Source organism: Lemur catta, chromosome 3, assembly GCF_020740605.2.
Source record: "Lemur catta isolate mLemCat1 chromosome 3, mLemCat1.pri, whole genome shotgun sequence".
Classification (NCBI taxonomy): Eukaryota; Metazoa; Chordata; class Mammalia; order Primates; family Lemuridae; genus Lemur; species Lemur catta.
Genome location: NC_059130.1, coordinates 53,868,119 through 53,881,588, shown reverse-complemented (window position 1 = coordinate 53,881,588; position 13,470 = coordinate 53,868,119). Strand labels below are relative to the sequence as shown.

The 13,470-nt window shown below is 40.8% G+C and overlaps 1 protein-coding gene across 1 annotated transcript in view; it reads left to right on the top strand.

Annotated features, from left to right (window-relative positions):
- The first annotated feature begins 2,815 nt into the window (after positions 1 to 2,815).
- Positions 2,816 to 13,470, top strand: part of EPHX4 (epoxide hydrolase 4) — a 34,083-nt gene continuing 23,428 nt past the window's right edge. Inside the window, exons 1-2 of the mRNA XM_045547540.1 lie at positions 2,816 to 3,158; positions 6,006 to 6,091. Coding sequence (XP_045403496.1) covers positions 2,928 to 3,158; positions 6,006 to 6,091 — 317 coding nt within the window. The 5' untranslated portion in view covers positions 2,816 to 2,927. The remainder of the gene's footprint in view (positions 3,159 to 6,005; positions 6,092 to 13,470) is intronic.

The window sequence follows — 13,470 nt, the reverse complement described above, 5'->3', positions numbered from 1 at the left end:
AAAACACAAAAATATACACTGGAGAAAAGAATCTCTATTCAATAAATGGTGCTGGGGAAATTGGATAACCACATGCAGAAGACTGAAATTGGATCTGCACCTCTCACCTCTCACAAAAATCAGCTCACGATGGATAACAGACTTAAACCTAAGATGTGAAACCTTAAGCATTCTAGAAGGAAATGTTAGGAAAACTCTTATAAACATCACCTAGGCAAAGAATTTATGAAGAAGACCCCCAAAGCAATCACAGCAGCAACAAAAATAAATAAATGGGACCTGATGAAATTAAAAAGCTGCACAGCCAAGGAAACTATCTTTAGAGCGAATTTAATCTATAGAATGGGAGAAAATATTTGCATGCCACACACCCGATAAAGGGCTGATAACAAGAATCTACATAGAATTTGAGAAAATTAACAAGAAAAAATCAAACAACCCCATTAAAAAGTAGACAAAGGACATCAACAGAAACTTTGCAAAAGAAGACAGAGTAATGACCAGCAAACATATAAAAAAGTGCTCAACATCTCTAATCATCAGGGAAATGCAAATCAAAACCACAATGAGACATCACCTAACTCCAATGAGAATGGCTTTTATCAGAAAGTCCCAAAACAATAAATGCTGGTGTGGATGCAGAGAGATAGGTACACTCATACTGTTGGTGGGACTGCAAATTAGTACAACCTCTGTGGAAAGTAATTTGGAGATATCTCAAAGAAATGAAAATAAAAATACCATTTGATCAAGCAATTCCACTACTAGGCATCTACCCAAAAGAAAAAAATACATTTTACAATAAAGACATCTGCACTAGAATGTTTATAGCAGCATAATTCAAAATTGCAGAGATGTGTAAACAACGCAAGTACCCATCAATACATGAGTGGATTAATAAAATGTATATGTATACCATGGAATGCTACTCAACCATAAAAAACAATGGTGAACTAGCACCTCTTATGTTATCCTGGGTGGACCTAGAGCCCATCCTTTGAAGTGAAGTGTCACAAGAATGGAAAAACAAGTATCACATGTACTCGCCATCAAATTGGTACTAACTGACCAACATTTAGGTGCTCACATGGAAGTAATATTCATCAGGTGCTGGGCAGGTGGGAGGGGGTGGGGGATGGGCAAACTCATAACTAATAGGTGCATAGCGCACTGTATGGGGGATGGGCATGCTTGTAGCTCTGGCTTGGGCTATGCAAAGGCATTATATGTAACCAAAATGTTTGTACTCCCATAATATTCTGAAATTAAAAAAAAGAAAAGAAATAAATTGGAAAAAAACACATGTTCACATACAAAAAAACTTTGTGAATGTTTATAGTAAAGATTTATAGTATAAAATGTTGCGGTTCATAATAGCCAAAAACTGGGAAAAAAATTTAAATGTCCCTTAACTGGGGAATTGATAAACAATGGTGGTATATCCATTCAATGAAATAGTAATTAGCACTAAAAAAAGAAACAATACATGCAACAGCATAGCTGAATCTCAAATACATTATCCTAAGTCAAAGAAGCCAAAAACAAATGGTTACATTCCATTTGCACAATATTCTTGCATTAAAAAAACCTGTGAATAAAATCTTAAGCCCCCATGAGTGAATGGACTCCCTCTTGGCCCCAGGGACCCCAGAAATACCCTAAAGCTCGGTTGCTGGCCATGAAAAGGAAGATCAGACACACCTCCTCATGCCCCTCTCCCTTCTTGGAGATATTTGTACAATAAGATGCTAAATCATTAACAGGCCTAAAGCTATACCAAAGTTTAAACCACACCTGCAGGCCATCAATTTACTTAACAGATCACTAGAGTTTCAGTAAATGTCCAGTGACTTGTCTCTGATTAATAGACATCTTTATTTTAAGTTAAAATAGTCCAAGCCTCAAAACTTCATTTCTTTTACCAATTACAAAACAAAGAATCTTTAAACCCACCTATACCTGTAACTCCCCTCCCCACCCCTTGAGGTGTCCCACCTTTTGGGGCCAAACCAATGTACACCCTCTACTGACTTAGGGTCTTATGTGTAATTCCTGTTTCCAAGACTGTATAAACCAAACTTTGTGACCCAGCTACTGCGGGCATATTTTCTCAGGACCTCTTGAGGCCATATGCTCCAGGCCAGTCACACACATTCGGCTCAGAATAAACCCTTTTAAATTATTTTAGAGAGTTTGGGTTTTTTTGTTTTTGTTTTTGTTTTTCCATTAACAAAACTTTATAGGGATAGAAAACAGACCAGTGGTTGTCAGGGGCTTGAATTTAGAACCAGAGACGGCTACTTACCATTTTCTAGCTGGGTTAATAACAACTTTGAACCTAGTTGGAAAATATCACCACCTTCAGAAGACTGTCAGGAATAAATAAAGTAAAAATGTCTTTAATGTACTAATAGTATGAAAATCCTTTACTGCTCCCTCTCTCCCCACGCCCCATTATTCTATGATACAGAAAAAAATGCCTGACGAATTTCCAACAGTTGCTTGGACAGTGGAGGATTTGAACACTGGTCAGAACAAGAGTGGCGTTTCCCTCCCTGGTACCCAATTTGGTTCGGGAAAGTTTCGCCTTCATTTTACCCACAGCTTTGCAATTTTGAAATGGGATTTCCCTCTTTGTGGACAGTGGCCGTGGTCTCCATCCCCGTCTCGCTCCGGGCGGACCTCGCAGCCCCAGGGGTCTCCCCTGCGGCGCCCCGGGGCTGGGCCCAGCGACCCCGAGCGCGCCGCGTGTGTGCTGGAGCCCGTTGCTGCGACACGGGCCACGGGCCGAGCGCGGCCGCCTGGGCCCGGGGGAGGCAGGCGCGGAGCGGGCGCCGGCTGACGGGCGGGCGGGCCCGACGCGCCGCGGCGCTCTCGCTCCGGCTCCCGAGCAGGGGCAGCGGCCGCGCCGCCACTGCTGCCGCCGGATGGCGGGGCTGCGGGATTGCCTGCCCCGCCTGATGGTCACCATCCGGTCCCTGCTCTTCTGGTCCCTGGTCTACTGCTACTGCTGGCTCTGCGTTTCCATCCACCTGCTCAAACTTTTGTGGAGCATCGGCAAGGGACCGGCGCAGACCTTCCGGCGGGTCGCCCGGGAACAGCCTCCCGCGTGTCTGAATGACCCCTCTTTGGGGACCCACTGCTACGTGCGGATCAAGGTGAAGGACGGCGCCGGCCTGGCGGTAACGGGAGGGAACTGACCGCCGTGGGGGCGGAGGACGCCAGGCTGCTCCTTGCATGACGCCCGGCTCAGCGTCCCCTAGTGTTCCCCTGCAGGGAGCGCGGGGACAGGGAGGATACCCAGGGGAGGCAGGAAGGGCGAGGTGTGGAGGGAGAGGGGTCTCAGTGTGGCCTCTTGTTCAGCGTGTGTGTGTGTGTGTGTGTGTGTGTGTGTGTGTGTGTGGTGTGGAGGGAGAGGGGTCTCAGTGTGGCCTCTTGTTCAGCGTGTGTGTGTGTGTGTGTGTGTGTGTGTGTGTGTGTGTGTGTGTTTGCGCGCGCGGGTCAGAGAGAAAGAGAGAAACAGCAAGCCCTCTCACTGGCGCCTTGCTTGGCTTCTGAATGTGGAGTTTCTCTAACCAGGGTCCTCTTATATTACTGTCCCCCACCACTGCAAGGGGAAGCTGTCTCCTGTCACCTTTTTGCCCTTTAGAGCTTACATCAGCTGTAGGGAATTGTTTCTGGTGGCTCCCTACTGTCTCAGGAGGCTGTCCTTACCTAAATTTTAGAGATAAACAGAATAAGTCATTGCAAAGCAGGAGTTTATGCTGACCATAGATGGCTTAGGTAACCTGCAACAGTAAGTAAATGGTGCGTGTTTGTGGGGAGGGAAGCAGACTTATGAAGTCAGGGACCAAAGGAATGGAATAAAAAGTAAATGTCAGCCATGCATACAGCTCTTTAATTGTTTATGCTTGTCCCTAGCTTCCTCACAGCCCACAGATATTCTATTTCCTGAGGTTCCAGGTGGTGAAGGGAAATGGCTCCTGTGATACACCCTACAGTCTGACTCATAGCCTTTCAAAAACAGCTTCATATGTGGGGATATTTATGTCACCAAGTCCTAATTTCCTATTACAAGCTAAATTGCCCAGCACCTGGCATTCAAAAGGGCAAGAGGACTTCTTTCTTGCCTGGGGTTGATATGAGAATTAAATGAGTTAATTATTTGTTAGAAAAGAAATCCAAAAACCAAAAAAATAGAACTTAGAACAGTGCCTGGTGCATAGTTAGTGCAATAAAGTATCTGTTAATTAAATCCAACCAAGTGCCCATAGCATTTCATCTTCCTAGACTCAGCACCAATAAAAGATGTTTTTGTTATTACTGTTGTTATATTAGAGGTGGTGTCCCACTCTGTCTCCCAGGCTGGAGTGCAGTGATGCAGTCATAGCTCATTGTAACTTCAAATTCCTAGGCTCAAGCAATCCTCCTGCCTCAGCCTCCTGAGTAGCTAGGACTACAGGCATGCACCACCACGTCAGGCTAATTTTTTATTTTTTATAGGGAAAGGGTCTTGCATTGTTGCCCAGGCTGGTCTCAAACTTCTGGCCTCAAGTGATACTCCTGGCTCAGACTCCCAGAAAAGAAATTATTAAACTTCTAGGAAAGCATTCTGCAGTGAGGGCAAAGTCAGATTTGTTATTTCTGTCCAACCTGAGGAGAAAAAGTTGTATAAGAATCATCTGGAACTCCTCATAATGCTTTTCCACTGACGCTGGCCACCTAAAGAGCTTTCCCAGAGATGCAGAACCAAGGAGTAGAAAGAATATTGTCCTGGGAGTTAGGACAAGATGGGGATTCTAGTCACAGCCCTGCTCCCGACCACTTTATGACCTGTGTTAACATCTTTGGGCTTCATTTTCCAAATCTGTAAAGTGATTCTTTCACCTCTGAAAACCTTGTTGTTTTGTATATGGCAACCCAGTGTCTGTGCTCAGCTTTTGGTTCTTGGTTTCTTTCCTTGCTTTCTTTCTTTAAGAGCTTTTGTTTTTTTCTTTCTTGATATTTCCTCTACTTTCCTCTCTTCAGTTTGCTTAGCATTTGCTGAATTCCCCTGTCATTCCCATGCTTTTTATTTTCCTAGGGTTTTCTTGTCTCCTACATGCAGAGTGAAGTCTTGAGCAGTCAGGGCATTCTGTGTTAGAAATGTACAATGATGTGACTTGGGGAGCAGGCAGCAAGGGGAACAGTACATGCAACACTCAAAATAATAACGTGGGAAGCAAAGACCTAAAAATAAGGGAAGGAGGTGTGAATTATATAACTGATTGCACAGCTCTTGGCGGGCAAGCTGACAAAAGTACATGACTAGGAGGTAAACATGGCAGGAATATAAATTCAGATTAGAATTATTTACATGCCCTGCAGAATTTGAATGAGATGAAATGTGACACATAAGTAAGATGAAAGTTACAAATTGTGACATTGGTTCAAAAGCTTATATAAATTGACCTTGTACTAGAAGAAGAAGAAAAGGTACTGTGAAGTGAATGTTGACAAAAGTGAATCTGTCAATTTACCCTTATTGATAAATCCTGGATTTTTTTTCTTTTTGAAAATTAAGTAAATTTATTTTACTTCTTGATGTTAAAAATAATACTAGTGAGTTTTTGAGGTTTTTTTTTTTTTTTTTTTTTTTTTTTTTTTGAGAAAGGGTCTCATTCTGTTGCCCAGGCTGGAGTACAATGACATCATCATAACTCAGTGCAACCTCAAACTTGGGGCCCAAATGATCCTCCTGAGTAGCAGGGACTACAGGCGTGCATCACCAGGCCTGGCTAATTTTTCTATTTTTTTGTAGAGACAAGATCTCTCTGTGTTGCTCAGGTTGATCTTGAACTCCTGGTGTCAAGCTATCCTCCTGCCTCAGCCTCCCAAAGTGCTAGGATTACAGGCGTGAGCCACCGGGCCCAGCCAAGTGTTTTTTAATGAAATGGAAATATTAAATGTACTTCTTTGACAGTCAACTCAAAACATCACTAAAATTCTATGCCATCTATTTTCAGGATTCTGGGTTACGATTTCACTATGTTGCTGGTGGAGAAAGAGGAAAACCACTTATGCTGCTGCTTCATGGATTTCCAGAATTCTGGTAAACTTACCAACTAACTTATTTTTGCATTAAAATGTGGCTTATTGCCTTAGTTTGTTTTGTGCTGCTATAACAGAATACCACAGTCTGGGTAATTTATAATGAACAGAAATTTATTTTCTCACAGTACTGGAGGCTGGGAAGTCTCAGATCAAGGTGCCAGCCTCTGGTGAGGTCTTTCTTGCTGTGTCATCATATGGCAGGAGGAGGAGCGGCAAAGAGGCAAAAGGGGGCAACACTTGCCCTTTCATACTGGCATTAACACCACCAGTGAAGGCAGAGCCCTCATGGCCTAATCACCTACCTCTTAAAGGTCCCACCTCTTAATATTGTTAAGATAACAATTAAATTTCAATGTGACTTTTGGACAGGACATTCAAACCACAGCAATTATCATAATATAATTTTCTTGTAATGACTTTTGACAGACTGTACTATATGATCATTTGCCCAGGGTTATCATTTCCTGGATGTTCCTGAATCACAGCAATGATTATCCTCCTAGTCTAAAGAAACCTAAATGCTACCATCCTAAATTTACATTATTTTGAGGATTAAAAGAAGTATCTTTTGATGTTTCAAATCTCTGAAATAGTTTCAAAACAATTTTATAGAGTAATCTACTATAGACAAATTACAGCACTAGGTGGAGAAAGGAGATTTTAAATAAATCAAAGGCTTGGAGTGCTTGTTATCAGGAAGCTTTTGGTGAGGTGTGGGGTGAGGAGAAGGCAGAGTAAAGAAGACTCATGGAAACTGAAAATGAGCTATTTCCTATGCACATAGCAACAGGTTTATATGAATGCAGGATAAATTGAGGAACTAAGTATTTCATAATAGGAAGAAAAGCTAAAGCCAAAATACACAGTTGTTAGTTACTGTCTTAGTTTATTTTTGTTGCCATAACAAAATACCTAGGCTGGGCACAGTGGCTCACACCTATAATCCCAGCACTTTGGGAGTCCTTAGGCAGGAGGATTGCTTGAGGCCAAGAGTTTGAGACCAGCCTGGGCAACATAGCAATAACCTGTCTCTAGTAAAAAATAAAAAAATAAAAAACAAAATACCTGAGACTGGATAATTTATAAAGAATAGAAATTTATTTCTCACAGTTCTGGAGGCTGGAAGTCCAAGGTCAAGACACCCGCAGGTTTGGTGTCTGCTCAGAACCAGGTTCTGCTTCCAAGGTGGCACCTTGTTGGTGTGTCCTTTAGAGCTGCAGTCCCCAACCACCAGGCTGTGGCCTGGTACCTGTCGGTGGCCTGTTAGGAAACTGGCTGCACATCACCCCCTGAGCTCTACACTACCCTCTGCCCACCCACGACACCCCACCTCTCCCCCATTCTGGTCCGTGGAAAAATTGTCTTCCATGAAACTGGTCCATGGGGCCAAAAAGGTTGGGGACCACTGCTATAGAGGGCACAAACACTGTGTCCTCACATGGTGGAAGGACAGAAGGACAAAAGTTCCTTCCAGTCCTTTTATAAGGTTGCTAATCCCATTCATGAGGGCTCTGCTGTCATGGCTTCCTAACCCTCTAAAGACCCCATCTTTTGAAACTGTCACATTGGTGATTAAATTTCAACATATGAATTTTGGGTGACATATTCAGGCCATAGCAATTACCTAGGGGGAAATGTTTTATTCTCTATTGACCCCACAGGGCCAAATAAGTATAGATGAAAGCAACACTTAAACCCTTTTTTAAAAAAGTGAGCATTTTAAAAAGAGGTAATATATATCATAGTGGTAAAAAGAAAACCAGGTTTTGATAGCACAGGGCTATGATCTTGAGATGGTTCATGAACTAAATAGTTCAAGAAACGAATTTTTAAAAAACCAATTCTCTGAGTTGATGCAAAGATAGAATATTTGGTATCTTTTGAAAGGTCTGGGACAACATCCTATCCTGTCCTGAAATTTCTTACTTACGATCTTATTCTAGGAATACCTAGAATTCCACAATTATAGGTTTTTCACCTCCTTTAGACTCTTAAAGATCTTATGTTACCCAAAGTCCTGATTTAAAAGGCATCTGAAAGGAATATTACCTTAAGATGCTTTAGTTAATACTTTGTCAGTGGAAGGGACCTTATGAATAAATGCCTTGAGGCTGTTATTGTATGAGGAAGTATCAGGCATTGAAGAAAGGAAGGGAGGATGGCAAAGACCCATCTGCCTCATAATTTTTCCAGAGCTAGAAGTCTATGGGTGCCTCTTCCAGGGAAGATTTTCCCCTCATGAAGATTTTTCACCTCTCTGGATTTACCTGCATAAATAAGCATAAGTCATTTTTATACTATACTTTGTTCTTCCATCTGGAGACAACTTAATGAGGTGGTAGAGAAACTGCCCAGTGTAATTCAAGCATACGCATGTGGACTTACTTCATGGAACACATGGCATGATTGGCTCACAATAAAATGTTACTCTGAAGCATAGTCAAATCTGCCTAAAGTAGCACAAGCAGTAAATTCTGGCTCAGCCACTTATTGCAGGACTCTGCAAAATCATCTATTTAATATAATAATCTTGTAGAGTTGTTGTGAGGACAAAGAGAGTCAAAACAGGTGACTGTCAGTCCGAGTGACTACTCAATAAATGCTCATTTTCTTCCTTCATTCCCATTCACTCAGTGTGGCGATCCATGTGTCAGATAATAACTTCCTGTTTCTGGTGATGATAATGATGATAGTTAACATTTTCTGATGATAGTTAACATTTACTATGTGCCAGGTACTCTTGTAAGTGTTTTACATATATCGTCTCTTTTAAGCCTTGTCGCTACCCATCTGAAGTTGGTAGTGCCAGAAAGTAAGGTACCCCTCGTTCTTGAAACTCAGAGCTGACCTCCGCTGTTTGTTCTCAATCTATGAGAATGATAACGATCTGATAACGTACATGGATTTTTACGCTTCAGATTTCATACCTTATACAGACATTCAAGAGGATGTTAAATGTCAGCCAGCAATATAAAAATAACTTACTCTAGCATTTTAAATGATCATTCTAAATAAAATTCATGATTTGCATGGGGGGGTGGTATTTAACTTTATAGAAAGAGAATTTTTGGTGTTTTTGTTTTTCTTTTTTAGAGACAGGATCTCATTAGAGTGCAGTGGCCCAATTATAGCTGACTGTAACCTTGAATTCCCGGGCTCAAGCAATCCTCTTGCCTTAGCCTCCCAACTAGCTAGGACTACAGGCATGCACCACCACACTTGGCTAATTAAAAAAATATATATCTTTTGTAGATATAGGCTCTTGCTATGTTGCCCAGGCTAGTCTTGAACTCCTGGCCTCAAGTGATCCTCCCGCCTTGGCCTCCCAAGGTGCTGGGATTACAGGTATGAGCCAAGGTGCCCAGCCCAGAAAGAAAAGATTTAAAGGCTATTCTCTTTCTCCGTCTCACACCAACCCCAATACTCATCCATGCTTTTATTCCTCCTGGAACGCCACCTCTTTACATATGGAACAATCCACACAAAGATAAAAATGAAGCTTTAACCACTTTAACCACCTGGTAATTGTTTCAAGGGAGTCTCAGAGAATGGCAGTTGTACCTATTTAACACAGGACAGTAGATGCTCTCTGTCATATTTTAAGAAATGATACTTTTGTGCATGTTTTCCACAGTCTTATCCCATTATTTACTCCTGAGAGCCCCTTTGCAAAATGGAAATGCCCGGTTCTTGTACGTATCTTAGACTCTTCAGTGGAGAGGATAGCCTAGGAGGGGTCCAGCAGTGGTCCCTGGATATCAGCCCCAGTTGCTCTGGTAAAGTCAAATCTTGGCTATGTCCAAGGGAGCTGATCATTAGGAGGAATGGTTTAGTTTGAAAAGCTCCCAGAGATACTTTCACTCTGAAGAGCCACAGATTAGGAAATATATGCAGATCATAGACAGGAAGGAGTCCCTTCCATTCTCAAATCCATCATTTCTTACTCCCGCAAGAGCCTTGCTGTAATTTAAAACAACAATAACAACAAACCCGGATAACTCAGTTACTCACATACAATGTATCAAATTCACTGAACTTTGCTGACTATTAATCTGAAAGCTACCTAGTTTTTCAGGGAGAGTCCTAACACAACTACATGAAGATTGTTGGTAATCAAATACCTCGGTTTGAGTATGTCATATTCTAAACTAAGACCTCTTTGTTGATGCTCACTTTGTCTTTTCTTCCAATCAGATCACCACTATTACCCTTTATGGGGTCTAGTCAATTCCATTTAGGTGCTAGTGGAAAAAGTCAATCCAAATCTTAGCATTTAGGACAAAACTCTGAAATTTAAGTTTTAGGACAAAACATTTTTTTCACTTTAAGGGCCCCCAAAACTTTATGCCTGATATTTCCAATCAATTTCAATTTATATTATAAATGTAAATGTAAATTTCTCTATCAATTAAATTTTCCCTAAATACACATGAAATTATAAACTTGATTGTAGGTCAAGTAGGTCAGAAATATTTGAAATGGTGAAAACAAAAAAAATGTCATAAATTGATAATGCGTGTGAAAGTACTTTTTAAGCAGAAAACCACGATACAAATGCATATCTGCATTCATCATCATGGCCTAAGAACAGCTATTGAGAAATGGTAATACTTAATGGGTACTATCAGATGTTACACAGAAACAGTAAAGTCCTGGGTCTTCTTCCTTAAACTCTAAAGGAAACCCCAAACAATATACATATCTGTGGGACCTTTAGCTAAATTAGCCCAAATAAGGCTGTTTGTTGAAGGGTGATTTTTCTCCCACTCTCTCTCTCCACCTCAATTTGCATCTCTTTTAAAAATATTTTGGGCTGAGGCTGGCAACTTCTTTGAGCCGTCTTCATCACCAGCTGTGTGAAATGCATGCGTCATCACTCAAGTGCTGAGGCAAGCGAGGGCTCTGCATGCGTGCGGCTGAGCGCTAGCCCACTGGCCAGCCACTCTGGCCTTTCTCTGTAGCAAAGAGGGAAAGGACATTCCATATCTGAAAGTGGCTAGCCTGGTAAAACCCTCCTTAGATTAAGAGCAATAATTGAGAAAGAGGTTGTTTTCTTCCCCAAGCGTCCTCTGCTGTCACCGAAAGCTACCAGAATAAAAGACAATGTGAATGTAAACAGTTTTGTTTATTTATGATATTTGCAGGGATTACAGCTTTAGTAATATGTTTCATTCCTATATCAAGGAGGTTGTTTTGTTTTATTCAATAAATGACATGCCTATCAGTCTAACATTGGAGTGATTTTTTTTTTTTTCAGTTTAGGGCTAAAGTATAAATCAAATGTGTTTTATTTATGAACTCCAGGAAGATGACATTTAAAAATTATTCTTTTGTAACTTATTAAAATATACAGTTGCCCTATTTCTTAGAATTGTTTAGGATATTGTTTGGCTCCACTCATGGTTAACAGCAGTAGTTGAATTTATTTTTAAGGCAATTTAAATTCTTCATAATATAATGACATATGCAGATATCGTGTTTCCATAATCTCTAATGCAATTTTAAATGTAAAATGTTGTAGGATTGTGCACATTATTTTGAGTAAAATTTCTACCTTAAAATCTCTAATTAAATGAATTTTAAATGAAGACAGATATTTAATATATTAAAACAATGGATAGTTTAATAGAAATTGAATATAAATTCCCCGGTGAGAATTTGGGACCTTTAGTTGTCATTATCTCAAGGTATGAACTGGGCCAGAAGTCTTATTATTGAACAACTGGTATTTCTTACACTCTCATTATTTGGTGTTTTCATTGGTTTATTGTTTCACTTATTCAACAAATTTTTATTAAGCACCTACATGGGCTAGATATTCTACCAGAAAACTCAGGAAAGTCTCAATTGAGTGGAAGAACCAGATTCAACAGATCATCATAGAACACGTGCCCAGTGCACTGAAGAATGTATGCATGAGTATGAAAGTACACAAGGGCCCCCCAGCCCAGCCTGTAAGAAAGGAAGCCTGGGGAGTCTCCTGAAAGAGGAGGTGCCCAGGGTGAGGAGGAGTTAATGAGGGGTGAGGGTCAGGGATTGTGGAGCCATAGGGGAATGATGGGGAGTATTTCAGACAAAGAAAACCATACAAACAAAGTCATAAAAGCAAAAAACAACAGTGACCTAGTGCTGCAGAGCAGCATAATAGGGACTCTGAGGCCAGAATGCCTGGATCTGAATCCTGGCTCTGCTGTTTGCTCCTCTGTGACCTCTGGCACATCAATTAACCCTCTGTTTCTTCATCTGTAAAGTGGGGATAATAATAATACTCACCTCATATTATTGTTTTGAGGATCAACATTAGCATGCAAGAAGCACTTAGACTTGTGCCTGGCATGTAGGAAGAATGAAATAGATGTTAGTTCTTTTGACTGTAAAGCAAATGACAGAGAGTGTAAAGTCATCAGGCTGGAAGACTGGGCAATAGTCAAATTTTGCAGGTCTTGTCTGCCAGGATAATGAGCCTGGGTTTCATGTTATTCATAATAGGGAATCAAGAAAAGATTGTACACAGAAAAATGCCATGAGAGAATTTGTGTTTTTGCTACATCACTCTGGTTTTGTAGAAGATAGAGCTGAAGGAATGAAATGGACACAGACCAGTCAATAGGCTGCTGTATTAATGGAGCCTGAATTAAGGTGTCTGTAGCAGGATAGATGGGGAGTGTTTAAATAAATATTTAAGAGGTTAATTCTGCAGAACTTTATTGATTGAGTATGAGGGATTATAAAGAGGGAAGAGTTGAGCTTTGGTTATGAAGACATTGAAAAATCTATTCAAAACTTTAAGTAAGGCTACTTGCAAAAATAATAAAGTCATATGTGTTGACAGATGAGTATCTTTAAGGAAACAAACTACTGTTTGTTTGTTACAACCCAGAGAAAAGATTAACAAGATTACTATGGCCTAGCTAAAAAAAGATGCTATTTACTAACATTTTCAAATCTGTCTTTTGTTTTAAGACATAGAATTTTGCTCTGTACTCCTACCTTGGGGGAATACAATGGTGTGATCAAAGCCCACTGCAGCCTCAAACTTCTGGGCTCAATCGAAATTATCCTCCTGCCTCAGCCACCTGTATAGCTGGAACTATAGGCATGTGCCACCACACCTGACTAATTTTTTTTTTCTGTAGATAAGGGGTCTCGCCATGTTGCCCATGCTGGTCTCCTGGGCTCAGGTGATCTTCCTGCCTCAGCCTCCCAAAATACAAGGATTACAGGCATGAACCACCACACCTGGCCTTCAAATCCATCTTAATTGGCAATGCTTTTGCATATTTTCATAAATCATAGATATTCTATAATAGTAACAGATTAGGAATTCTATATCCATCTATAATTCATAATATGTGTCTGAGCCTTCCTGATCTATTG